At 43.1% G+C, this 26,557-nt stretch overlaps 1 protein-coding gene across 4 annotated transcripts in view; it reads right to left on the bottom strand.

The window, feature by feature from the left end:
• Positions 1–26,557, bottom strand: part of SLC4A2 (solute carrier family 4 member 2) — a 2,370,566-nt gene that overhangs the window by 609,064 nt on the left and 1,734,945 nt on the right. For all 4 annotated transcript variants that reach the window (XM_044067584.1, XM_044067586.1, XM_044067587.1 and 1 more), the window contains 2 exons: positions 23,702–23,922; positions 20,863–20,999 (listed from right to left, as the gene is read on the bottom strand). In XM_044067584.1, the coding sequence (XP_043923519.1) occupies positions 20,863–20,999; positions 23,702–23,922 (358 nt within the window). The remainder of the gene's footprint in view (positions 1–20,862; positions 21,000–23,701; positions 23,923–26,557) is intronic.

The raw sequence follows: 26,557 nt of genomic DNA, 5'->3' as shown, positions 1-26,557 counted from the left end.
CGTCATTCAAAGGGGATCCAGGGTCTGTCCACCTGGGATGACATGCTCGACAAGCCCCGCTACTTCGCTAGAGATGGCTTGCACCTGCCACCCTTAGGCTTTTGAATACTGGCCAAGGCTCTTGCCACTCCCATAGTGCCTTTTTTATGCAAGGCTCAAAAGACAAACCCACTGCCGTAAATAGCACAAGTAACAAAAAACTGAGGGTAATGCTACTCAACGCCAGAAGTCTAAACCTCAAAATGCACGCACTAGAGGCACCCCTCAGTATGGAGAAAATAGATATACATGCAGTAACAGAAATCTGGTTTAAAGGCTCCAGACAGCACCCCAGCACTACCAGGCTATGACTCCTACCATACATTTTGGCCACATAACCCGGACCAAAATACTAAATGCAGGGCCGTATCCATATTCATCAAGGACACCCACACCTCTAGGTTAGTGACACAGCATGATGCTTCAGAGATCATCCACGTGCAACTAACAATGGGCAAAACTGCAATTCAAAGTGTAGCTTGCTACAGATCACCCACCATGTCCCAGGACCCCCATACCACGTTTCTGGAAGCATAAAGGTCCTACCAAACACCCTAATATTACATGATTTCAATTACCCAAACATTAACTGGGAGAACTACTCAAGTACTAACTCCCTTGCCCAACATTTCCTAGAATTTATAAATTCAAATGCCCTGGATCAACTGGTCAACACTCCCACCAGAGGTGACAACATATTGGACCTGGTCATCACCAACATGGCCGACTGGTGTTCCACATCAGAGATCAACCTCTCGCTGGTTAGATCTGACCATAAACAAATCACTCTGGATATCCACATTCCTCCCCCACCCCTGGTCAAGGAATCCACCATGAAAAACTTTTCAAAACAAACTTCACGTTACTTAAGACCGAGGTGGAAAGTTTCAAAGCCCCCACGCTAAAGGATAACGCTGTCAAAGCTGCAAAATCCCTTACTAATGCATTCTACGGGCACCTACAAGAATGCATGGATCGTGCTATCCCAAGCAAAAAGTACAGTTTTGTACCTACCATAAATGTAGATGTTCGAGGATCCACATTGCTGCAGTCCTAACTATTGGGTAGTCCGCTGTCCAGTCGGCCCGAATACCAAAGTATATGGCTGACGTCGGTCAGGGCGCATTAGACTGACGTCAGTACGTCAGGGTACTAATGCGCATGACCGACGTCATATCCTCAGTCTTTTCTTGCCCCAGATGTCAGAAGACCCTAAAAAGACAAGGCCCAATATACCTGCACCAAAAATATGTACAATATATACAAAATTATCAGCATATAACCTCACCTACACAACCACCCCTAAACACAGAGGGGAAGGAGGGAGGGTAAATTGGACTGCAGCAATGTGGATCCGCGAACATCTACATTTATGGTAGGTACAAAACTGTACTATGTTCTTCATTCCACATTGCTGCAGTCCTAACTATTGGGTAGAATCCCAAAGCAGAGGTAAGGGAGGCTGGCAAATCATAAAGAAGCAGGAGCTGACAACATGCCTTGCAAAATAGCTGTGGCAAAACCAGCCCTAGACTTAGAGTAGAGAGGAAGGTGATAATGCTTAGAGAAAGTATGTACTGAACTTCAAGTAGCTGCCTCCAAAATATCCTTAGTTGCCACCCCCCTTAGAAATGCTGTTGAAGTGGCAGTAGCCCTAGTGGAATGAGGCCTAATCCCAGCTGGAATCTCCTTGCCATGATGGGAATAACAAAATGCAATGCAAAACCCAATCCACCTAGAAATAGTTTGTTTTGACACAGGCTTGCCCTGCGAACTCAAAGCAAAAGAAACAAACAACTGCTGAGACTGCCTAAAATCCTTAGTCCTGCTTAAATAATAACGCAATTGCCTGTGTACATCTAAAGTGTGCAAAATCTTCTGCCATTTTAAGCATATGTTTCTTAGGCACAGAACCTGAAGTGCTAGGAGAAACCCCCACTGAAGCTAAACTTGGCCTACCTCTCAAAGAAGTTTTGGAAACAGAAGGAGAGGCTCTAACTACCTTGGGAAGAGAGGGAAGAACAGTTACCTGAGAAGCCCCCTCAGCCTGGCCTACCTCCTGAGAAGGCACATCCTGTAACAGTAAAGTTTCTGCCTGAGACTCCAAAGAAACTCCTGGCAAAACCTCTGGCTCCACTGAGCCTTCTAAAGAACCGACGTCCGGGACTGCCGGTTCATCAACCCTAGGCTTCGCTTTGTCCTTGCGCTTTTTGGGAAGCGGGCGCCGGAGCATCCGGCGGCATTTTATAATTACAACGCTTCCCAAACACTAACCTGGCACAGTCCAACCTTCTCTTAATAGTGCGTTTGTTAAATCTAGCACAAGAGCGGCATCCAACAACGTCGTGCTCAGGCCCTAAACAAGGTATACACAAGGTATGGTAATCCCTATGAGGTATCTGTTTCCCACAAGAAATACAGTTATTCACTTTTTCTGACATCCGGTTAAATACTGAGGCAAGAAAAAACCAAAATGTTCCCAACGGGTACTTAGCCAACTTTGATTCGGTCTGAAACTCCGACTTCAGAAAATTTCAGAACGCCAACCTGCACTCGCAAAACTGCTTCTGCATCGGACCATGCGGCAAAAAAGACTGGGGATATGACGTCGGTCATGCGCATTAGTACCCTGACGTACTGACGTCAGTCTAATGCGCCCTGACCGACGTCAGCCATATACTTTGGTATTCGGGCCGACTGGACAGCGGACTACCCAATAGTTAGGACTGCAGCAATGTGGAATGAAGAACATCCAAGACTCACTCTTCCAAGAAAAGGAAACCAGTCTGGTGGACCCCTGCCATAAACATGCTATACAACAGGAGGAGGAAACTAGTACAGAAAAGAGCAAAATCTCAAGACGGGAAGACAACCCTGATCAGTATCAGCAAGAAACTACGATCCCTCATAAAATCATCCAAGGCTAGCTTAGAAAGAAAAATTGCCAAGGACTCCAAAGATAACCACAAGGCATTCTTTAGCTATGTCAAGAATCTAAGTGGCAATGCTCAGATCTGCTCGGAGTTGGTGCAGAATGGCACAAAATACACTGAACTGACCAATATCATCAACATCCTGGCAGACCGGTTCAGTGCAAACTTCACCCCCCCTCTCACCCCCAAAAGGGACCATAACCCTACCAGAAGACTGTAGAGCCCCTGAGATCACAGACACTCAGATTAATACAGTCCTCTCCAAAGCAAAACACAGCATCATTGGGACAGGACAGTGTCCCAGGCTGTGTCCTACTTGAGCTCAAAGACGAACTACCCCTCACCTAAACACAATGTTCAAACTCAGCCTCTACACAGGCTACGCACCCATACAGTGTCGCACAGCAACAGTTATTCTGGTCCACAAAGGTGGAGCCACAACAGACCCCGGGAACTATCGCCCTATAAGACTGACTAGCTTTGTCTGCAAGGCTATGGAGGGCATCACCATGGAACTCATTAACAGACACATTGGAAACCTCCAAACACTGGACCCTACCCAGTTCAGCTTTGATAAGGGCAGATTCACGCTTCCTAAACCTGGCGGACATCTCTGAAACAGTTACCAAGACTATAGACGAGGGAAAGGTGGTACACACAGCCTACCTAGACATCGCAAAGGCCAATGACACCATTCCCCATTCTGGTATTATAGACAAGCTCACCAGCCTGAACATAAACCCCTACATCACCAGATGGGTTGCCAACTGGCTCACGGACAGAACCCACATGGTGACAGTTGCGGGAGCTAGGTCCGACTCTAAACCAGTTACAAGTGGCGTTCCCCAAGGCTCAGTCCTAGGACCCCTCCTGTTCGGCATATACTTCTCAGAGGTACAGGCAAGCACAGGAGGACTATGGCTGACCAAGTTCGCAGACAACTGCAAACCAGGAGCTACAATTGACTCTCTGGCCGACACAGACATCCTCCAAAAGGGTCTCACTGAGACAGACGGCTGGTGTCAAAATCATGGCCTCAAGCTAAATGCCAAAAAGTGCATAGTCATTCCCTTTGGAAAAAAACAAGTACCCACAAACTACCACATAGGTGGTAGTCTCTTAAATACAGAAGATGTAATAATGGATCTGGGGACCCAAGTAGACAGTAATCTCTCCATTGATAATCACATTGCCAAAGTGGTTAGAAAAGCCTTCTATGTGGCCCACCTAATCACAAAAGGGTTCCCATCCAGATCAAAAGAGGTCATTGTGCCCGTCTACTCATCACTCATCAGACCCATCATAGAGTACAACGCCTCATTTGGGATGTACATTACAAGACACATGCAACAGCTGGAAAGACCACAGAAGTACCTCACCAAGAGGATCACTGGCCTCAAACAGATGCCCTATGCAGCTCGACTGGAGAAACTCCAGCTGTACTCTATTACATACCGCCTACTCAGAGGTGATCTCTGGCCTGACATACAAGGCCATGTCCAACCCAGAATTGATGGACATGCTCCACCTAAAGAAAAAACATATCCCCTCGAGCCACACGCTCTAAGGATCTAAACCTCACCATAACAATAAATAGGATGTGCCTGAGGGATAGATTCCTGTCCCATAGACTTCCCATGCTTTGCAACAAGATTCCAATCCACATTAGAGCTACTCACTAACACTCTTCAAGAGAAACCTTGACGAGTGGATGGGAAAAGTACAGTTGTGTACACTTACCATAAATGTAGATGTTAGAGTGTATTCACTGTTGCAGTCATTACATTTGGTTAATCTGCTGGCAGGTTTCCCTCAGTCGGCCTAATTAACAAAGTCTTGGGTCCTGCATCAGTTGCTGTCCCTTCTTCCATGACATCAGGTCGCCAGGGGTATAAAACATGCAGCCAACGCCATTACATCAGTTTTTCTTGCCCCAGATGTCAGGTACCCCCCTAATGGGGAGCAAATAAACACAAAAACACAAAAGTATACCTCCAACCAAAAGCAAATACACCAAAAAGGCTTTTAAGCATAGTAAAAGAAAAGGAAAGGTATAGTCAGAAAAAACTAGGGGGCTGGAGGGAGGGTAACCAGGACTGCAACAGTGAATACACTTATGGTAAGTGTACACAACTGTACTATGTTCTTCGTGTTTCATTGTTGCAGTCATTACATTTGGGTAGAGTCCCAAAGGTATGGTTGGGGAGGAGGAGTTTATACAGCATTATGGCCAGCTATAAGGCCCTGCAAGACAGCAGTGGCAAAGCCAGCTCTGGATTTAGAGAAAATTGGCAAATGATAGTGCTTGGTGAAAGTATGTACAGAACTCCAGGTAGCAGATTCTAGGATATCCCTGGTAGGAAGACATCTGAGAAAGGCTGCAGAAATAGATGCAGCCCTGTTGGAGTGAGATCTGATCCCCTGGGGGATAGGTTTTCCGTGGTGCTTATAGAAGAAATGAATGCAATGGCTTATCCATTTAGAAATGGTTTGTTTTGAAACAGCCTTCCCCTCTGCCCCTGCAGCAAATGCTACCAGCAATTGTTCATATTTTCTTCGAGATTTAGTCCTGTCCAAGTAGAATCTTAGTTGTCTGTGCACATCCAAGGAATGCAGAATCTGTTCCCCTTTGTGGATTGGGGAAGAAGGTTGGCAAATGAATGGACTTATTAAGAGCCACAGTGGAAACCACCTTGGGCATGAAGGATGGTCCTGAGAAATACCCTGTACACATGAAAGATGATGAAAGGCTCCACTGCCATAAGGGCCTGTAATTCAGATATCCTCCTAGCTGAAGTGATTGCTAAAAGGAAGGCTGTTTTCCAAGAAAGAAATTTTAAGTCTGCAGTAGCAGCTGGCTCGAAAGGAGGTAGAGTGAGTTTCTCCAAAACAAAGTTAAGGTCCCAGGCAGGGGTACAAGCTCTCCTGGGTGGTCTCAAGTTTTTTGCCCCTCTGAGATACTGCTTGAGCAGAGGATGAGAGAAGAGGGGTGATTCTGTTATTAAAAAGCTGAGGCGTGGATTTTAATGGAGGAAAAAGACAGGCTCTTGTGAAGCATCTCAGTTAAGTATTGCAAAATCTGAGGTAAATTGGGTGCTGCTTGCTCATCCCTAAAGATTGGTTCCAGGCACAGAATCTTTTCCATTGGTCAGCACAAGATTTTCTAGTACTAGGTCTCCTCGCCTCCAAGAAGACATCCATCACATGTTTGCTGAGGGATGATAAGGGTGAAATTAAGTGATTAGCCAGGCTGCAAGGTTCAATGTTGGAAGCTGAGGGTGCAGAACTTGGTTCTCCTGCTGAGACAGCAGGGAAGGGGTCTGAGGCAGGTTGCCATGGAGATATTTGCGACACACTGCGCAGGAGGGGGTACCAGTGTTGGCACGGCCAGTCTAGAGCAATCAAAATCATCCTTGGTTTGTCCTGTTTGACTTTTGGTAGAACTTTGGAGAGCAGAGGCAGAGGGGAAAAGGCCTAGACTGATATTTTATTTCCAGCTGAAGGACAAAGCATCCACTTTCCAGGCTTGTTTGTGGGGAGTCCTTGTGCAAAACTTGTCCACCTGGTATTTCTGGGGGGAGGCAAATAGATATATGTCTGGGCTCTCCCATTCGCTTGTCAACATGTTGAAAATCTGTGGTTCCAGTTTCCACTCGTGTGGGTCCATGAGTTTCTGCTTAGTCTATCTGCCAGTGTATTCAATTTTCCTGGCAGGAATTGAGCTTCCAGATGCACTTGGTAGCTCAAGGCTGTGTTCCACAATGCCATGGCTAGTCTGCAGAGGGGGTAGAAATGTGTACCCCCCCTGCTTGTTTATGTACCACATGACCGTGATGTTGTCCGTCCTTACCATTAGTTGTCCTGGAAGAATGTGGTCCTTGAAGGCTGTCAGAGCATTCTGTACAGCTAACACTTCTTTTTGATTGATATGCAAGTGCATTTGATTTGGGTACCATTTGCCCTTAATGCACTTCCCTGCCAGGTGAGCCCCCCATGCATAGTCTGATGCATCTGTAGTTATGGTTTGGGTGGCAGGGGGTAGTGTGAATGGAAGTCCCTTGTTTTGGTGGCAGGCTTCTGCCCACTATAGGAACTCTAGGTGTAGGCACGGTATGACAGGAATCATTGTTTCCAGGCTGTGACAATTTTGACTCCATAGACTTTTTAGATACCATTGTAGTTTCCTCATATGCAGTCTTGCATATGGAATTAAAAGAATGCAGGAGGCCATGAACCCCAAGGCTTGCAGTATTTGTCTTGCAGATAGCAGGGTTTTTGTAGCCACTTGTTTGAAGTAAGTTACCAAATTAATTTTCTTCTCTGGCATGAGGAAAGCCATCTGGGCAGTTGTATTCAAGCTTGCATCCAGGAATGTAATCTGTTGACAGGGTACCGGTTGTGATTTCTTTTCGTTTATGGTGTACCCCAGACAAGTTAGAACCCTTTTTACAAAGGCAAGATGTTTTAGAAGTATGCCCTGTTTTTCTGCCTGAATTAGACAATCGTCCAGGTATTGGTATATTTGAATATTTCTTTGCCTGCAAAATGCAATAACTGGAGCCAGGCACTTTGTGAATACCCTGGGCGCAGTAGACAAGCCAAAGGGCAGTGCAGAGAACTGAGAATGCAAGTAGCCTGCTTTGAAGAGTAGGTATCTTCTACAAGATTCCCTGATTGGGATGTGCAGGTATGGTTCTTTTAAATCCAGAGTTGCCAACCAGGCAACTTTGCCTAGCATAGGAAGTAACTGGTGAAGAGTCAGCATCTTGAATTCTCGAATCTCAAGAAAGGTGTTTAGAGTAGACAGGTCCAGGATTGGACGCCATGATTTGTCTTTTCTGGGTACCAGAAAAAGCCTGGAATGGAAACCTTGTCCCTTTTCCTCTTCTGGTACCAGTTGAAGAGCCCATCTATCCAGAGCCTGGAGTCTCTATCAGAAGGGGTAGGATTTTTAGCAGTAGAAGCCTTAATGGCCTTGGGTCCCTGAGAAATGGTTTCTGGATCTGCAACAGGATTTCTGAAATGGAACTTGTGGGACTCAGGAACCCTGTAATATCTGTCAGGTTTACTAGGAGCCGGAGGCAGGGAATCGGGGGCCAAACTGGATTCCGAGAACACATCATTAACAATGTCTAGTACAGGAGGTATAGCCAAAGGCCTATGCTGAGGTAGAAGGAAATCCCTAAGCCTCTTTTTTGAATCAGAAAATTCCTGGCTTTCCCAGTGGAAATGCTCCCTTAAAATATGTAAAGTTTTCCAAAAAGAAAAATCCTCAGGAGGGGAAGCAGAGGGAATGGAGTCCTCTGCATCAGAATCCTCATAAGTAGGTATAAGTAGGTAATCCAGGTCCATTAAAAGAGTCAGAAGAAACAGAATCCTGATCAGAAGATTCATAATCAAGCTCAGGCCTAGGCCTCTTAGAGGGGGGGATGTGTCTACCCCCGATTAGAGTAATTAGATCTTCTGCCATTTTTATCATTTGTTTTTTAGGCATAGGGGCCTGAACATGTGGCCTGGGCGTCAGTGTTTTAGACATTGAGCGAGATTTAGGCCTTAGTAATGAAGGCGGTGTCAATTTAATATGCAAGGTAGAGACATCTGCGGGTTCCATAGGTGAAGCACCTCGCGGCATACTGGACTCCGAATGGGCCTCCGTAGAGGCCTGCGAATCAGAAGTAGTGGGCATCAGGGGCTGCGAAAGTGCCTCACTGAGTACCGGCAAACTGGTGACTGGCTTAGAAGAAGCATCGTCGGCAGTTTTGGACCTCAGCGACCTGTCTGTCTTTATCTTTGTGTTTTTTCGGAATCCCGGTAGTCGGATGGCTAACCGACGAAATTTCTGGCTAATTAAACCGAGAACCAAAATATTTAGAGGCAAAAATGTACCAAAACAACGGATAGTGCGCTGATTAAATAAAGCATAAAACTGACAGCAAGGTACGTTGTGGTCAGGGCCTAGGCAAGGAATACAGTACGAATGAAAATCTTTTATGAGGTATTTGCTTTTCACAAGTAATGCAATTATTAACTTTTACTGACATCGGTAAGGAGCAAGAAAAAGATTCCCCAACGGGGTACTTAGCTTTAAGTTGAAGACTTCGGTTCTGAAACTCGAAAATGAAAATTTCAGGAGTCGGTCAACCGGCACTTGCGAACTGCTTCTGCTTCGGGCACTGCACAGCAAGAAAGACTGATGCAATGGCATCGGCTGCATGTTTTACACCCCTGACGACCTGACGTCATGGAAGAAGGGACAGCAACTGACGCACGACCCAAGACTTTGTTAATCAGGCCGACTGAGGGCAACCTGCCAGCAGATTACCCAAATGTAATGACTGCAACAGTGAAACACGAAAAACATCAGAAAATTTACCCCGGGGTACACTTCAGTGGCTCTGCTGGACAGAGGCACAGGGAACTAATCTAAGGGGGTGGCGAAAACCAACACATTCTGGCTAGGCTTATAAATGCCTTCGGGCAGATAGCCTAGTACCTACCTGTGAACCTGTATCCTTGACATACGAACAGACACACACACAGGCAAACACACCCCTACACCTACAGTAGCATACAGCACACACTGAAGAAGATAAACTGCACCTGAACTAATGAGACTACTTACAGTGCCAAGTCTCAAATAAAGTCAAGTCACAATGAAAAATAAACTAAAGCCATGTCATTTAGCTCATCACTTAAAATCAGCAAGAACACCTCACACCAACAGCAAAGCCATTTGTACAATTTAGTTTCCTTGTTATATAATTTATGACCAGCAAAGACTGGCCATTAACATTCGAAAACAAACACAACCAGCAAGCCTGTTGTAAAATCGAGCATATACCACAGGATCATAGGATTACAGGAGGTTACTAGGCTAACAGCCCAGAGCCCTTACAAGCCTAACCAAGTTCAACCAGTGTTCCCAAGGGTGTCTGGTTCAAGCAGACACTAAAATCAGCACCTACTGCCTCTGTCCGTGAGGGACACAGGTGGAATCCCCGGGATGAATTTCCAGTTACTCACCCAGTCATCAAAATTATGTTTAAATAGGGCCAAAGAGGGGCTTTAACATCAACAGGAAGCTTGTTCCAAAAGTGGGGCAACCTCTGTGAGGCAAATTTGTCTCTCCAGCAAGTTCTGTTGATATCACATACCAGCTTAAAGTCCTTTAAGTCAGTGACGCGTGCCATTTGACTTGGAATGTGCAGCATTTCCATGTGCCTGGTCAGAGATTGCTCTGTATGCAAGGCACAGGTTGCCATTAAAGCTGTCTGTAGGACAAGTGACAATTATTTCAATCTGTCCACCTAAGACAGATCTTGAAGACCCTAAATTTTCATTGTAAGGAACCTTTGTGTTCTCTCCAATTGCTGCAGGTGTTTGGAAAGGAACATACCAAAGAGAGCGTTGCACTCTATTATTGGCCTGATTAGGGAAGAGTACGGGGGAGTTATAACTTCTTTTTCTGTACGCAATGCCCTTACATATGAGATGAGCAATACAAAATGCCCTTCTTATCACTGGGGAGACATGGTGATTGAAGTTAAGGTAGCTGTCAACCTGTGTGCCTAGAACTCTCACCACTGACTGTGTGCTTAAGGTATTGCTATTGATTTGGCTGAAGGGAATGATAATGCATTTTTTGCATTAAGTTTAAGACCATGACTTTGGCACCAGTCATTAGTTTGAGTAAGACCTTCTTGCAGGATGCTGACATTGCTAAGGGTTTCAATGATCACTCACAGTTTGCAGTCATCAGCAAACTTGGTCAGCCACAGTCCTTTAGTTTTAGCTTGTACTTCTGAGAAGTAGATTCTGAACAGTAGGGGTCTCAGAACAGATCCCTGTGGAACACCACTGGTTCCAGGTCTGCTGGAGGAAGTGGAGTCCCCGATTTTGACTGTATGAGTTCTATCAGTGAGTCAGTTTGCAACCCACCTGACAATATATGGGTTTATACCCAGCTGGGTGAGTTTATCAATGATGCCCGAGTGGGGGATTGTGTCAAAGGCCTGGGCCAAGTCTAGGTAGGCCATATGCACAGATATGCCCTAGTCTAGGGCTTTGGTGACTGTCTTGACGTCGTCCATCAAGTTTAACAGTCATGATCTCCCCTTGACAAAGCCAAACTGGATGGGGTCAAATGTTTGGAGACTTCCTATATTTTTTTAATAAGGTCCATGATGATTCATTTCATGGCCCAGCAGATAAGGCTGGTCACGCTGATGGGTCTATAGTTCCCAGGGTCCATGGATGCATCTCCTTTGTGCAAAGGGATGACGGTAGCTGTTCCCCATTCTGCTGGGACAAAGCCAGTTCTTAGGCTGTGTTTGAAAAGCATGCCCAATGATGATGCTAATTCTTGTTTTAACCCATGTTGAACACAGCCTAGGATGTTGTCTGGTCCCATAGAGGCAATGTCTTTGGCCCTGAAGAAGGCATTTAAGACCTGTTCTTAGGAGATACTAGTGGGAGACAGGAGTTTGGGATGTTTGGCGTATACATGGCATGGACAGGTGTGTGAAGTTTTCACTGAACCTGTCAGCCAGCAGGTTTGTTATATCCACAGGTTCTATATATGTAGTACCATTAACTATGAGTTCAGCGCAAATCTGGGCCTTACCTTTTGAGGTTATGGATGTAACTAAAGAACGCTTTGTGGTTATCCTTACTTAGGGAAGCTAATTTGGATTTGTAGTTGACATTGGAGGACTTCACTAGGAGTTTTATTTGCTTAAGTTGAGGAAGGAGTGTTTCCAGTTTTAAGACTGTTCCTTCCTACTCTTAGACAGTAATTTCTTTCGCCTATTGTATAGCCTATTAAGGGCAGTTTTCAACCAGGCAGGTTTGTTTTTCCTTGAAGATCAAGCTTTGGTTCTATCAGGTACGGCAGAGTCAATACAACTGTACAGGTGCGTGCATAAAGCATTGGTGTATAACTCAGCATAGGTGTCTGTTCATCAGTGCTGGAGGGGCTATGAAGGTATTTATGCTGTCACGCAAGAGGCTGTAATTGGCCATGGAGAAGCTTTTTAGTCTAGTTGTTGCTATTCAATACAACTGTACAGGTGCTTGTATAAAGCATTGGTATAAAACTCAGCATAGGCGTCTGTTCCATCAGTGGGGGAGGGGCTATGAAGCTATTTATGCTTTCACGTAAGAAGCTGTAATTGGCCTTGGAGAAGTTTTTTAGTCTAGTTGTTGCTGGGGGGGGGGGGTCTTGTGTCCATTCGCTAAAGTACCATTGAATGGCCAGACTTTTTTTTATTGTACATAGCAGAGGCATTAGTCTGAAGGAAAGAAAGTCAGAAAATGAAATATGTGTCATTATAGAGTGACTTTGTTCCTCATAAAATTTATGACTAAAAAAAAAAAAAGAGAGAGAACAACAAAGATCTTTCAGTCTCCACTGCCTGCTTTCTGAAGTGCTAATTAGTTTTTATAGAAGTACAGGCAAAGAATATTAACTGACACTTTGGTGCATTTTAAGCAGAACTTTGTTTGTGGCAGTTATTTGGAGAATGCTGCCTTACAAGGAAGGGAGTCAATTACATTCTGGTGGCAGTAACTGTCTATAAACTGTTTTGTAAGTGCTGCCTACTGTCTGCTTACTCTCTCACCCACGTCAGGATCCTGCCTAGGCGCATCACTTTCATTCTACATATGTTGACCTCACTTGCTGACTTTACAGAGGCTAATTAAGATTTTGAGATAAGCACCATCTCTGTCACTATTCTCTGTCTGACACCACACTTTTAGATGGGACAATGACAATGTTTTTAAATTGAGAGGAAATGAGTGGGGGGCTCAATTTAGGAAGAAGGTAAGACCCAGTACTAGCCAAGTAAAAGGAGGATTGGCGTAGCACAGTAGAGACGTGAATACTGAGGCAAGAAAACAGGACAGAAGTGATGAACACAAAAGGAAGAGAAAAAATAGTTTTTGGGCTGTAATGTCATCATAAAAGTTTGGATGGGAGTAGACTGCTGTTTACAGCTAGAGACTGAACTTTATTTTTGTAGAATTCAGATGAGGGTGACTACAGGGAACGTGAGGAATGGGACATAAAAGTTCTGTGGGAGAGTTGAGGAGGCCTCTGCATGGTTCAGAATAATAGCAAGAATTTGCCATGGCAATAGTGGACAGTGCACAGCTGAGTTTAATCATGAGACAGAATGGAAATGAGTTGGGAAGAGTTGGAAATATGGGTGATAAAAGGGTAGTTAATATGTGGTGAACCATTAGCAACCAAAAAGAGGATATGGACTAGGAATGGGCTTAAAATAAGAAGTTGGACCACCATAAGTAAAAAAAAAAAATAGTGAATTGAAGGTATGCCAAAGGAAAAAAATAGGTTAAGGGGAATGACACTTTTGTTATAAGGATTATGAGGATTTATAAGGACAGTATGACAGAATTAAATCCTAGAGGATCGGGAAAGTAGGTTAGAAAATAAACAGCACAAGAAAATGAGTCTTCAGTATCTGTAGTACTATGACACAGAGAGTTATGAGTGGGCTACCTGTAATCTGTAACCTGGAGTTTGAATCTTTCATTCTTTACCTGCATATACTGTATCTTTAAACATGTCAGTTAAAAAAAGCGGCAGTTCTTGGTGTACTTATCCAGTTAACAAAATAATTTGAAAAGGAGGAATTTCAGAATAAAGGCGGTGATGGTAGAGGGAAAGGGTAACCACAAGACAGGAAAGGAAGCAAGATACTGGACATTGAGCAGATGGTGCGTTATGTTTGGGAAGTTTTCCTTATTAGATATTAGGTAGGGAAGGAACAGAGGGAAAGGCAGAAAGAACTACAGATATAGCAAAAGAGAATACATCTTATGTGGTGATGCATGCATTCAAGTTACATAGAAAAAGTAAAGACAGCAAAATAGGTGAAGTAGCCTGTAGCCATTGTGATAGGACAAAACATACCATAGAACAGAGTAATGATAAGAAAAAGAAAAGGAAAGGTCGACTGATATGTTTTCCTTATTGCTGGAGTAATAGAGAAAGATCCAGTTTAGGGTGATTTGGGTGTATAATTCATCAAACGCAGAAAAGTTTCAGGAACAAGATTAGAAGATGGAGTCTTCAGAATTCCAGCAGTAAATGGTAGGTTCCTCTTATCACGGGTTGGGGGAGAATGAAGAAGTAACTGAACCTTTAGTGACGAGCATGATAAAGCATACCATCTAGTGTATGGATAAAGTAGTAAAACTGGAAGTGAGAAAGCAATGGTTTCTAGTTACTGAGAGTATATTTTCTCCCAGCTATCACACCGGTTTACTGACCATTAGGAAAATGCACCCACCAGTGACTCCCACTGTGACACATTCATATGGCTTTCAAGGTGCAGAAGTGTTGGCTGTGGTATAGGAATAAAATATTTTGCTGTGCAGCTCAGTTAAACCAGAACTGTTAAGGACATGGGGACATTTTCCCTGGGGTGCTTTTACTGTATAGTGTTTCAATCAACTGGATTTTGACAACGGGGAATTGAACCATTTTGATTTAGACAACAGGAATCCAATCCCTCTGAACCCCACCCCACCCCACCCTCTGCTAATTCTATATACCAACTACAAGCTCGCACAACAGAGTGGAAAGGGTTTATTTCCTTACCTACTGTTACAGCGAGTGACCTTCCACCTTCAATCAGTTGTTTTGTCGATTAAATAAGGTTGACATTACAGCTATCAAACAAATGCCACGTACGTGTGTATACACACACATATACATATGTCTAATATAAATACATACAAACACATGCACACACAATTTGAGAATTGTTAAAGAAAGTACAGTTGTGTACACTTACCATAAATGTAGATGTTCGAGTGTATTCACTGTTGCAGTCATTACATTTGGGTTATCCGCTTGCAGTAGCCCTCAGTCGGCCTGATTATCAAAGTCTCGGGTCCTGCGTCAGTTGCTGTCTCATCTTCCATGATGTCAGGTAGTCAGGGGTATAAAGCATGCAGCCAACACCATTACATCAATTTTTCTTGCCCCAGATGTCACCCATTACATCAATTTTTCTTGCCCCAGATGTCACGTGCCCCCATAATGGGAAGCAATTATATATATATATATATATATATATATATATATATATATATATATATATATATATATATAAGGTTACACCTCCAACAAAAAAGCAAATACACCAGAAAGCTTAAAGCATAGTAAGCAAGAATACCAGTATAGTCAATAGAAATCAGGGGGCTGGAGGGAGGGTAACCAAGACTGCAACAGTGAATACACTCGTAACATCTACATTTATGGTAAGTGTACACAACTGTACTAGGTTCTTTGTGTTTCACTGTTACAGTGATTACATTTAGGTAGATTCCCAAAGCTAAGGAAGGGAGAAGGCAATTAGATAGCATTAGGACCAGCTATAAGGCCCTGCAAGAATGCAGTGACAAAACCAGCTCTGGATTTAGAAAAAAATGGCAAGTGGTAATGCTTGGTGACTGTATGTACAGAACTCCAAGTAGCAGCTTCTACGATGTCCCTGGTAGGGACACCTCTGAGAAAGGCTGTAGAGGTAGATGCAGCCCTGGTTGAATGTGGTCTTATCCCCAGTGGTATAGGTTTTCCATGGTGCTTACAGCAGAAATGAATGCAATGGCCTATCCACTTAGAAATGGTTTGCTTTGAAATGGCCTTCCCCTCTGCCCCTGCAGCAAATGCAACCAGCAGCTGTTCAGATTTCCTGAGAGGCTTAGTCCTGTCCAAGTAAAATCTAAGTTGTCTGTGCACGTCCAAGGAGTGCAGTATTCATTCCCCTTTGTTCTGTGGATTAGAAAAGAAGACTGGCAAATGAATGGACTGATTAAGGGCCGCACTGGATACCAACTTGGGCATAAAGGAGGGATTGGTCCTGAGGGGCACCCTGTCCGCATGAAAGATAATGAAAGGCTCCACTGCCATGAGGGCCTGTAATTCAGACACCCTTCTTGCTGAAGTGATGGCTAGAAGGAAGGCTGTTTTCCAACAAAGGAATTTCAACTCTGCATTTGCAGCTGGCTGAAAGGGAGGTAGAGTGAGCTTTTCCAATACAAAGTTAAGGTCCCAGGCTGGAGTAGGGGCTCTCCTGGGTGGTCTTAGGTTTTTGGCCCCTTTGAGGAATTGCTTCAGCAGAGGATGAGAGAAGAGGGGTGGCTCTGTATTATAATGAGCTGAAATGGCCGAGGCATGAATTATAATGAGCTGAAATGGCCGAGGCATGAATTTTGATGGAAGAGAAGGAAAGGCCTTTGTGAAGTATCTCAATTAAGTATTGAAGAATGTGCAGTAAATTGGGCGCAGTTGTGTCCATCCACTGTTTGGTTCCAGGTACTGAATCTTTTTCATTTTTCAGCATAGGATTTTCTAGTACTAGGCCCCCTCGCCTCCAGAATGACATCCATCACTTGCTTACTGAGGGAGGGATGGTAATGAAGAGATCATGAAATTAGCCAGGCTGCCGGGTTCAGGGTTTAAAGCTGTGGGTACAGAATCTGGCCCTCCTTCTGGGACAGCAGGGCAGGGGTCTGAGGCAGGTGCCATGGTTCCAGAAGTGACACACTGCACAAGAGGGGGTACCAGTGTTGGTGGAGCCAGTCTGGTGCAATAAGTATTGTCCTTGGTTTGTCCTACTTGATCTTTAGTAGCACTTTGGAGAGGAGAGGCAGAGGGGGAAAGGCATAAACTGATGAGAAGGACAGGGCATCCACTTTCCAAGCTCGTCTGTGGGGAGTCCTTGTGCAGAATTCGTCCAATTGGTAGTTCTGACGGGAGGCAAACAGGTCTATCTCTGGGCTCCCCCATTTGTTTCTCAAAGTGTTGAATATCTTTGGATCCAATTTCCACTCATGTGGGTTCATGAGATTTCTGCTTAGGTCATCTGCCAGTGTATTTAGCTTGCCTGGCAAGAACTAAGCTTGTAGGTGCACTTGGTAGCTCAAGGCTGTGTTCCACAGAGCCATGGCTAGTCTGCAGAGAGGGCATGAGTGGGTTCCACTCTGCTTGTTTATGTACCACATGACAGTGGTGTTGTTCGTCTTTACCAATAATGGTCTTGGAAGAATGTGATCCTTGAAGGCTGTCAGAGCATTCTGTACAGCTAACATTTCTTTTTGATTGATATGCAAGTGCATTTGACTCTGGTTCCATTTGCCATGAATGCACTGCCCTGCCAAGTGAGCCCCCCCATGCATAATCTGATGCATCTGTTGTTGGGGTTTGGGCAGCAGGGGGTAGAGAGAATGGCAGTCCTTTGTTTTGGTGGCAGACCTCTGCCCACCAAAGGAACTCTATCTTTAGACAAGGTATGAAAGCAATCATTGATTCTAGGTCTTGAGAATGTTGACACCATAGGCTTTTTAGATACCATTGTAGTTTCCTCATATGCAGTCTTGCATGTGGAATTAGTAGAATGCAACAGGCCATGAACCCCAGGGCTTGCAGTATTTTCCTTGCAGATAGCTGGGTCTTTGTGGCCAGTTTTTTGAAGTAGGCTGTCAAATGAACTTGTTTCTCTGGCGTGAGGTAGGCCATCTGGTAAGTTGTATTCAAGCTTGCTCCCAGGAATACAATTTGTTGGCAGGGTACTAGACGTGATTTCTTTTCGTTTATGGTGTACCCCAGAGAAGTCAGTAATTTTTTTACAAATGCCAGATGATTTAATAGTATGTACTGGCTTTCTGCCTGAATTAGACAATCATCCAGGTATGGTTATATCTGAATATTTCTTTGCCTGCAAAATGCAATGACTGGAGCTAGGCATTTTGTGAATTTCCTGGGCGCAGTACATAAGCCAAAGGGCAGTGCAGAGAACTGATAGTGCATGTAACCTGCTCTGAAGCGTAGGTATCTTCTGCAAGATTCACTTATTGGGATGTGCAGGTAGGCTTCCTTTAAATCCAGTGTTGCCAGCCATGCATTTTTGCCTAGCATGGGAAGCAGTTGATGAAGAGTTAGCATTCTGAATTTTGGAATTACCAAAAAAGTGCTTAGGATAGATAGGTCCAGAATAGGACGCCAGGAATCGTCTTTTCTGGGTACCAGAAAAACCTTGCCCCCATTCTTCCTCTGGGACAGGCTGATTAGCCCTGATGCTCAGAAGAGAGAGACCTTGCTTTTGAGCCTCTGCCCACTGATTTGGGGGTAGGTCTGGTCAACCGTTTTGGGTTGGTAAGGAGTGGAAGTGAAATCTGTATCCTTGTGAATCTATATTTAAATCCCATTTGTCTTGGGTAATGAGTTCCCAGTTTTTTTGCATGCAGGGCGATCTTTCCCCCTAAAGGAACAGTCAGTTGAGCAGGGCCTGGAAGGTTTAAAGTTAAGTCACTGTGACAGTTATGCTCCCAGATTTGGAAGTGGGAGCCCCCCCCCCACTGCTTAGGCCTGTGAGTACCTTGGGACTGAAGCCTGGGTGTTCTGATGGTTCTGGGTTTGGACTGAAGGCTTGGAAGAGGCAGGAAAGGACCAATTCTTAAAGAGCCAGTGCCTACTAAATCTGGGAGGCTGTACTTGCAGGAAATCTAACAATTTGCAAAGATTTAGCTTTTTCCTCCATCTTTTTAAGTACTACTTCTGTGTTGTTGCTAAACAGGCGGTCTTGGTTTAAGGGAGCATCCAGTAATTTAGCTTTAACATGATCCGGCAAAGATTGCTCCTTATGCCAAGCATGCCTTCTAAGTACAGACCCAGTGACAGCAGCCCTGCAAGATGCCTCTAATGAATCAAAGCCACATTGCAAAGTATGTTTTCCAACTTGTTCAGCAGAATGCATTAAATCCTGTAATTCTGTATTTTCAGCACAGTCAGGAATCACCATCATTTTCTGTTTAAGCAATCCAATAATATGCTGCTGATACTTTAACATATGAAACTGTCAGTTTAATGCCCTAATGGCCAAAGTTGCAGAAGTGTATACCTTCTTACCCCATATGTCCAGGGCCCTGGAATTTCTATCAGAGAGGGTAGGATTTTTGGCAGTAGTAGCCTTAATGCCTTTGGATCCCTGTAAAATGGTCTCAGGATCCGAAGTAGGAATCTTAAAAAGGAACTTGAGAGTCAGGTACCCTGTAACACCTGTCAGGTTTTTTGGGAGCCGGAGGTAGAGAGTCAGGGGCCAGGCAAGATTCTGAGAAGGCATCATCTACAATATCCAGTACAGGAGGGATAGCTAAAGGCCTGTGATGAGGTAGGAGTAAGAATTCCCTAAGCCTCTTTTTGAAGTCAGAGAAATCCTGGCTTTCCCAGTGGAAATGCTCCCTAAGAGTATGCAAGGTTTCACCAAAAGAGAAATCCTCCTGGAAAGGAAGCAGAGGGAATGGAGTCCTCTGCATCAGAATCCTCATAGGTAGATAAGGGCAAATACTGATCATCAGAGAAAACAGAAATGTCAGAATCCTGATAAGAAGAATCAGAAGGAAAAGCAGTTCTAGGTCGCTCAGAGGGAGAAGGGTGGCTTCCCCCTGATTACAGTAATAAGGTCTTCAGCCATTCTCATCATTTGTTTTTTAGGCATAGGGGCCTGACCATGCGGTCTGGGCATTGGTTTTCTAGGCATGGATCGAGTTTTAGGCCTAGAAGAAGAAGGCGGCGGCATGAGTTTAATATGCAAGTCAGTAGGCCGGAATACACCCTCAGAAGCCAGTGCCTGCACAGCGGCTCTGGACCCATCCAAGGTAGATACATCCGCAGGTTCCAAAGTCGAAGAAGCATCTCGCAGCATACTGGACTCCGAATGGGTCTCAGTAGAGGCCTGCGAATCTGAAATAGCAGGTATCAAGGGCCGCAAAAGCACCTCACTGAGTAATGGTGAGCTGGCGACTAGCTTAGAAGAGTCGTCGGCAACTTTGTACCTATGCGGTCTGTCTCTGTCTTTATCTTTGCGTTTTTTCAGAATGTCGGTAGTCAGGTGGCTTACCGAAGCCATATCTGGATAATTGAACAGAGTACCAAAATATTTAGATGCGAAAATGAACAGAGGATGAAGAGTTCGAGGTTTGAATAAGGCACAAAACCGACTGAGGTACGTCGTGGTCTGGGCCTAAGTAGGGAATGCAGTACGAATATAAACCTTTATGAGGTATTTGCTTTCCACAAGAAATACAATTGTTAACTTTTACTGACATCAGTTTAGAGCAAGAAAAAGGATCCCCAATGGGGTACTTAGCTTAGTTGAAGACTTTGGATCTGAAACTCGAAAACAAAATATTCAGGAGTTGGCCGACTGGTACTTGCGAACTGCTTCTGCTTCAGGCACCGCACAGCAAGAAAGACTGATGTAATGGCATTGGCTGCATGCTTTATACCCGTCTACCTGACCTCATGGAAGATGAGACAGCAACCGACGCAGGACCCAAGACTTTGAGAATCAGGGTGACTGAGGACTACTGCAAGTAGATAACCCAAATGTAATGACTGCAACAGTGAAACACGAACATCTGTATGCTACTGTACTCAATGCCTTATGGAAAAATATATTGCAATGTTTGAGTTATGTCTTAAAATGGTTAATGAAACCAGCTAACTCCTTTGGCATAAATGTAAAAAAACTGAGATTTCACGCTAAATTTCTTATTTTATAACGATTCAGAAATGTATGCCTTCCCATCATTACCTGCTTGACAAAACAAGTCATTTTTTAATCACTTTCCCTTGGGTGCTTTTTACTGTATAGTCTTTCAATCAACTGGAATTTGATAAAAATGGGTAATGAAATGCCGATACATCCTTGAGTAGTTAAGAACATGAGCTCACACTAGCCCACCCCTCCAAATTATAGGCCTCCTTTGACAACACTAGTAATGCTGGGAGGATTCTGACATATCAGGAAAGCTAAGAAATTCTGTTTACTGCTCTGTACAAGCATGACATACATACCTCATGCGGCTGGTGGGTTTGTTTCCTTATCCGAGCACAAGGTTCTTTATGATCCTTACTAATATGTATCACTTGACTTTTGGAAGTTTTCCGTACAAGATGCCTTCGGACAGCAGGAACATCCTCAAACCTGTGACCTGTGGAGAAGTGAGAGAAATTGTTTCTCAGAAAATCATGCCCCGCTTGGAGTCAATATTAACTAACCTATGTAGTGAAAAGAAAGCACACAAAGAGCAGCATAGAAACTTACTGATAATTTGCCAGATTACAGATAATTCACTTAAAGACACTTTATACTGTACAATGTACAACCCTTAAAGTATTTACTTTATCACCCTTGTTTTCTCAGCATACACCTGGAAAAAAATATCTTAAAAGTACCTTCAAAAGGTCAAGCAATTTTCTATTTTTTATTTCCCTCACTCTTAAGTAGGCTCAGAATTCTAGTAGAAAGACTCTTAACAGAGGAGTCAAACTATGATGAGTTTGGTTCTAAAGACCTGGAAACTTGAAAGAGGCTGTAACACTCAGCGGGCACCTAACCTTTTTGGTTCCAATCTCTCTCACAGTTATACCTTTGGAGCAAGAGAATAATCCAAAACATTTTTGTCATGCTCTTATTCCTATGCTGCCCTTCTGTGATTTCTTTTCTTTTTATTTTATTCATCCATTAACCAGGTGAGCAACCCTTTTCATGGGTGACCTATGAGCAATAACTGGTTAAATTACTTGCTCAGTCATATAATACATACAAATTGTCTCCAGGGAAGTAAGAGCAGAGGCTATTAAATGGGTAAAGGGGCCTCCACAACAAAACAAGTCTAACAATCTGTTATGATACATTTTGAAAACATTCCACTATGCTTTACCAACAAATGCATACAGAAATTTAAGAACAAAGAGAAGAGACAGTTCAGACACTTTATGAAAACTGTACAAGTATGTTTTCTTCAAGAAATCTGTTTTCATCTGCATTAGCATCAGCTCTTCTGACAAATGCACGTCTCTTTGTACCGTCCATCTTTCAAAGGATTTTTTTGCAATTAAACCTTCCTAGACTACCGTTGCAACTTATATGCAAAATTAAGCCTCTTTACAGAAAAGAAAACAATTTCATTACATTATTCACTTATGTATTTATGGGCAAAATTAGTTAAAAAATGAATCTACTCTTTATCTACCTTACAGGAGAAGCTGTTGATTCCCTTTTAAATTGATATGTCATGGGCTCTGGGAAGATATGTCCACAGCAGTCCCTTATTTGAAAGATGCCATCCAAGAGAGTACACTAGCATCACAGCCAGACAATTCACAGTACAAAACCAAGAATTTTACAAGTTCTGCTATCACCAATGGAAGGTGCCGTTACCTAAAATAAACATACAGCTGAAGAACAAAAATCAGATACATGACTGAGACTGCACTGTGCCTTCAAAAGGCCTTGTGTGTAAAATAGAATCAACTCCTGCAATACAACAGGGAACTCGATACTATGAAATAACATCATGTGCTATTAATCCATTTACAATTAATAATTACATGCCTGAATAAAACAATTAATGTCTTTCTTTTCACTAGTCTGAATTAATGCATTTTATGGCTGCTACTTTAGACTATCTAATAAATTAGGGGTGACTGTTAGCTAAGAGTGATGCTGAAAATCTTGGATGCAAAGAATCTCTCATGGATATGCTACCTACTTCTTACCTGTAGATCCCAAACTACAATACTGTAGTCCTACAATCTGTCACCCTGATAAGCCAGGCTTTAGACCAAATCTAAGACATCAAACAATGTCTAAAAGCAGGTAGAAGCTGGGGATCAGGAATTCCAAACAGTGACTTCCCTTATGAAACACATGCACCTTTAACTGTTTGACACTGGCAGAAGCAACCACAAAAGGGATCACTTTCTCACTTTTACACAAAGCAAACCCCACAGCTTCACACAGTTAGTGATACAAAATCTTTATACAGGTTTGTTTTTATATAAAACTTAGTAATGCATATATCCATAAATATCTAACTTTACTAAAATATCAGTAACTCTAGCCAAGGTAGGAGCAAATCTAAGGGGGAAAAATCAGTACTATATACAAATGCAGATGACATGACATGCATCATAGGCTCATAGATTAGTACTAAGCTAACTGCCCTTGCGAGCCATTTTAAGCCTAGCCAATTATGCCTTGTGAGACTCGAACCCTGGACCTTGTGTTTCTAAGGCAAACACCTTAACCATTAAGCCACCCTCATGTGTAACATTTTATTCGTATCCTACACAGTGCCTTCTTTAGGCAGCAGATGACAAAGCTCAGATGAATCACAGGCTAAGTGCAGAAGACTGGCTGTGCATAATGCAGTTCGATGCAAGACCCTATGGTCCTCATCAGCAAGACTTCTGAAGTTTCATGGAGAACATGAAAAGAACGTAACACTAACTTTTAACAAACACACCCTAGCCTACATCTTGCTGCAACACCTTTTAAACACTGACGTGAATGAGTTAAGTAGTGGATACCCACCCTTAAAACAGGGGAAAAAATGGCTCCAAGGAGAATACTTTAAGCAACAACGTATGTGTGTGGAAGAGGTGACAGACAGACTGACAGAAGCAGGTTGTTGTTGTAAAACAGAGGCATGTGATGAATACAAAATAAAAAGCTCTAGATATAAAGACAACAATAAGAACTAAAAACAAACAATACAAGTAAGACTTACAGGCAACTTACAATCAAAGGCAAGGCATTTACTAGATTATTTGACAGATTACACATAACCCCTTTGTGTGACTGTAACAGCTTTTAAAGTGCTGATTTTGATCAATGCACACCACTCACTTTTCATGCCATCCAGGTCTGCACTTGCCAGGGTTTGTGCCTCAGATTCATCTGTGGGAATCTTCTGGTACATGGCCTCTTCTGCTCCTGTCATGCTTCCAATACGTCGTCGCTCATTCAAGTTATAACCCCGCAGAGCAGCTTGCGACTTGGAGAGTGGACTGACAGGACAACTTCCCTCTTCCACTGTGTCACCTCCTTCTCCTCTTGCAGATTCATCCCTGGCAAACAAAAATACATCCCATTTTTATCAGTAAGGGACAATTAGACTAGCCTGGCAACCCTTTCATTAAGTGGTGCCTTCAGTCAAATCTCAAAAAAAAAAAAAAAAAAAAAAAAGTCTAGTGCTGAAAAAATGTCATGATGTCACATACTATTTGTCATTCTTAAGGTACATGGAGGGATTAACAACTGCATCAAAATAACAGGGTGGGAATGTTTCTAGTCCTAGAAAGTTAAGAACTCTGCAAATTACTAGAAAGATTTCAGCAGATGTCTAAGTATTTGTCTTGGATTTATTTACATTTTCTGCAGCACTGTTCATCTATTTAGATCGCCCGTCACTTCACCAGTCCTTAAAGTGATGGGTACCCACCCCACAGTGATACTTACCCATGTATTTAACCCTCCTGCAGTGCTAACAATCATATCATTTTTGCACTAATACACAAATACAATCTAGCATTTATATCGGTTTTCCTGGGAGAAAAATATAAAACTACAGTAAATATATTTTTTCTTATAAAAAGTGAAGCTATAGTGACTTGGTAAATAATGCATTTTTATTTGAACAACACTGCTTTGCATTTATACAAAAGCAGGAAGTAATTGTGTGGTTAAACAACAGTAAAGAAAAGTTGACTGCAGTTTACAATCAATTACAAGTACACAAACAAGAGAGACAATTTGCAAGAAGCTGAAAAGCGTACAGAAATCAGTTTGTGGCTGGTAAACTAGGGCAGCTGATACACAGTGGAAGCACACGTCAAAAGTGCCTATTAAAAGTAGAGTAAAATTACATTTCTGATGAAATGTTCATTTCCAAAGAACAGGATACACAGGACCTACAGTCTAAGAAAGTCAGCAGGCCACAAGTTTACTACTAAGTGGCATATTAAAAGTTTGACCCTCTCATTTTTTTAAGTATATTATAATCGAACAGCTGAAAAGAGATGCAAGGGGCAGGGTCATTGAAGACCACCTATTGGTCAGGGAACTTCTATGGCAGCTTAGATTAAATGCCTTAGTATTCCCCGGTTTAAATAAAACCTGTTCAATTGCTTCCGTTCTTAATCTTAAAGAACTTGGAGCATTCAAAATGTTTTTTGATCATACACATACAGACAAATGTATTTACATATATATTTACTGGGTTTTTAAATTTACTATACATTTTTAGTTTCAATGTTTAACTGGCGTTTTAAATGTGGAATTGATACTTTTTATACACACACACACATATATATATATATATATATATATATATATATATATATATACACACACACACACACACACACACACACACACACATTTATTTATCTATGTTCTGGATAGGGTTATTTTTTCAGATAGGGTTCTTTAAACTTTTGGAAAAATTGTTATGGTCATGCGATTTAAATTGTGTATTTAAGTGGAGTGTTGTATACTTGGAGTATTTCTGATGAAGTCCCACAGTGGATGAAAGTGCTTAACTGTTGTCTACTGCTGGAGAGTTTTTTTTTACAATAGAATGCAGTGTGAGTTCACCTTGCAGTTTGCTTTCGTGGTTACTAGTGTTTGGTGGTGTTCAGTGGTTTTATTTGGCAGTTAGAGATGGCTGCCAATTGAAGTTTGATCGTAGGAAAACAGACTTCCTCTTTGAAAAGAGATGCAAAGAAAAGGACAGCCGACATGGGAGCTGAAAAAGGTCAACGTTCTCTTTGGAGGCCCAGAAGACAAATCTCTTCCACTTACTCTCATAGACTTTCTTGGTAGCTGGTTTCAGGGAAGCTAGCATAGTATCTCAGACAGGGGAAGCAAGCCTGGACCTTCTTACAATCACTAGAAATGGAGATAGCAAGCAGTCAAGTTTGAGGGAAATCAGATTGGGGTGAAAACCCTCTATCGGCTGAAAGAGGAGGTCCTATTTGGGTTCCAGTATCCATGGAAGATATTTTAGACAAGATCAGAGAAGAGGAATCAAATCTGACAAGGCCAGCAGGGGGCAATGAGGATTACCAAGGTCTTCAAACATTTTTCTTTCTGTAGAAATTTTGGGATCAAGGGTAGAGGAGGATAAGCGTAGAGGAGACGGTGGGGGGGGGACCAATTATAAAGCAGAGTGCACGCTCTAGGAAGCCTTGGAGGGGGGATCAGAGCATAGTAGTTGCTGCATTGTTATTCTGGGGGGATGCAAAAAGGTCACAGCAGGTTTGGCTCCACTGGCTGAAAATCAGATCTGCTACTGACTGGTTGAGGGACCACTCTTATAGGGTCAGTGTGGGTTGGCAGAGTTTGTCTGCCAGAACGCTGGATTTCTCTGGTATGTGAATTGCAAGTTGAAAGTGGTCCGAAGACCGTGCCCATTCCCAGACCCTCATGGCATCTTTGCACAATGAGTAAGAGTGGGTTCCTCCTTGCTTGCTGATGTACCACATCACTGACCTGTTGGTCTATGTGGATCACAATAGTTCCTAGATGGAAAACATCCTGAAAGGCTTGCAATGTGAGAAGGACTGCTCTCATGTCTAGAGCACTGCTATGCAATCTGGTCTCTATGTGTGACCACATGCCTTTGACCATATTTCCCTTGAAACCCCCCCCCCCCCAACTAGGAAGCATCCGTGGTCATCGTGGTTGAGGGGGAAGGAAGAA

The sequence above is a fragment of the Protopterus annectens genome, chromosome 3.part1 (assembly GCF_019279795.1).
Source record: "Protopterus annectens isolate FY-2018-M chromosome 3.part1, PAN1.0, whole genome shotgun sequence".
Classification (NCBI taxonomy): domain Eukaryota; kingdom Metazoa; phylum Chordata; order Ceratodontiformes; family Protopteridae; genus Protopterus; species Protopterus annectens.
This window is presented reverse-complemented; position numbering and strand designations above follow the sequence as displayed.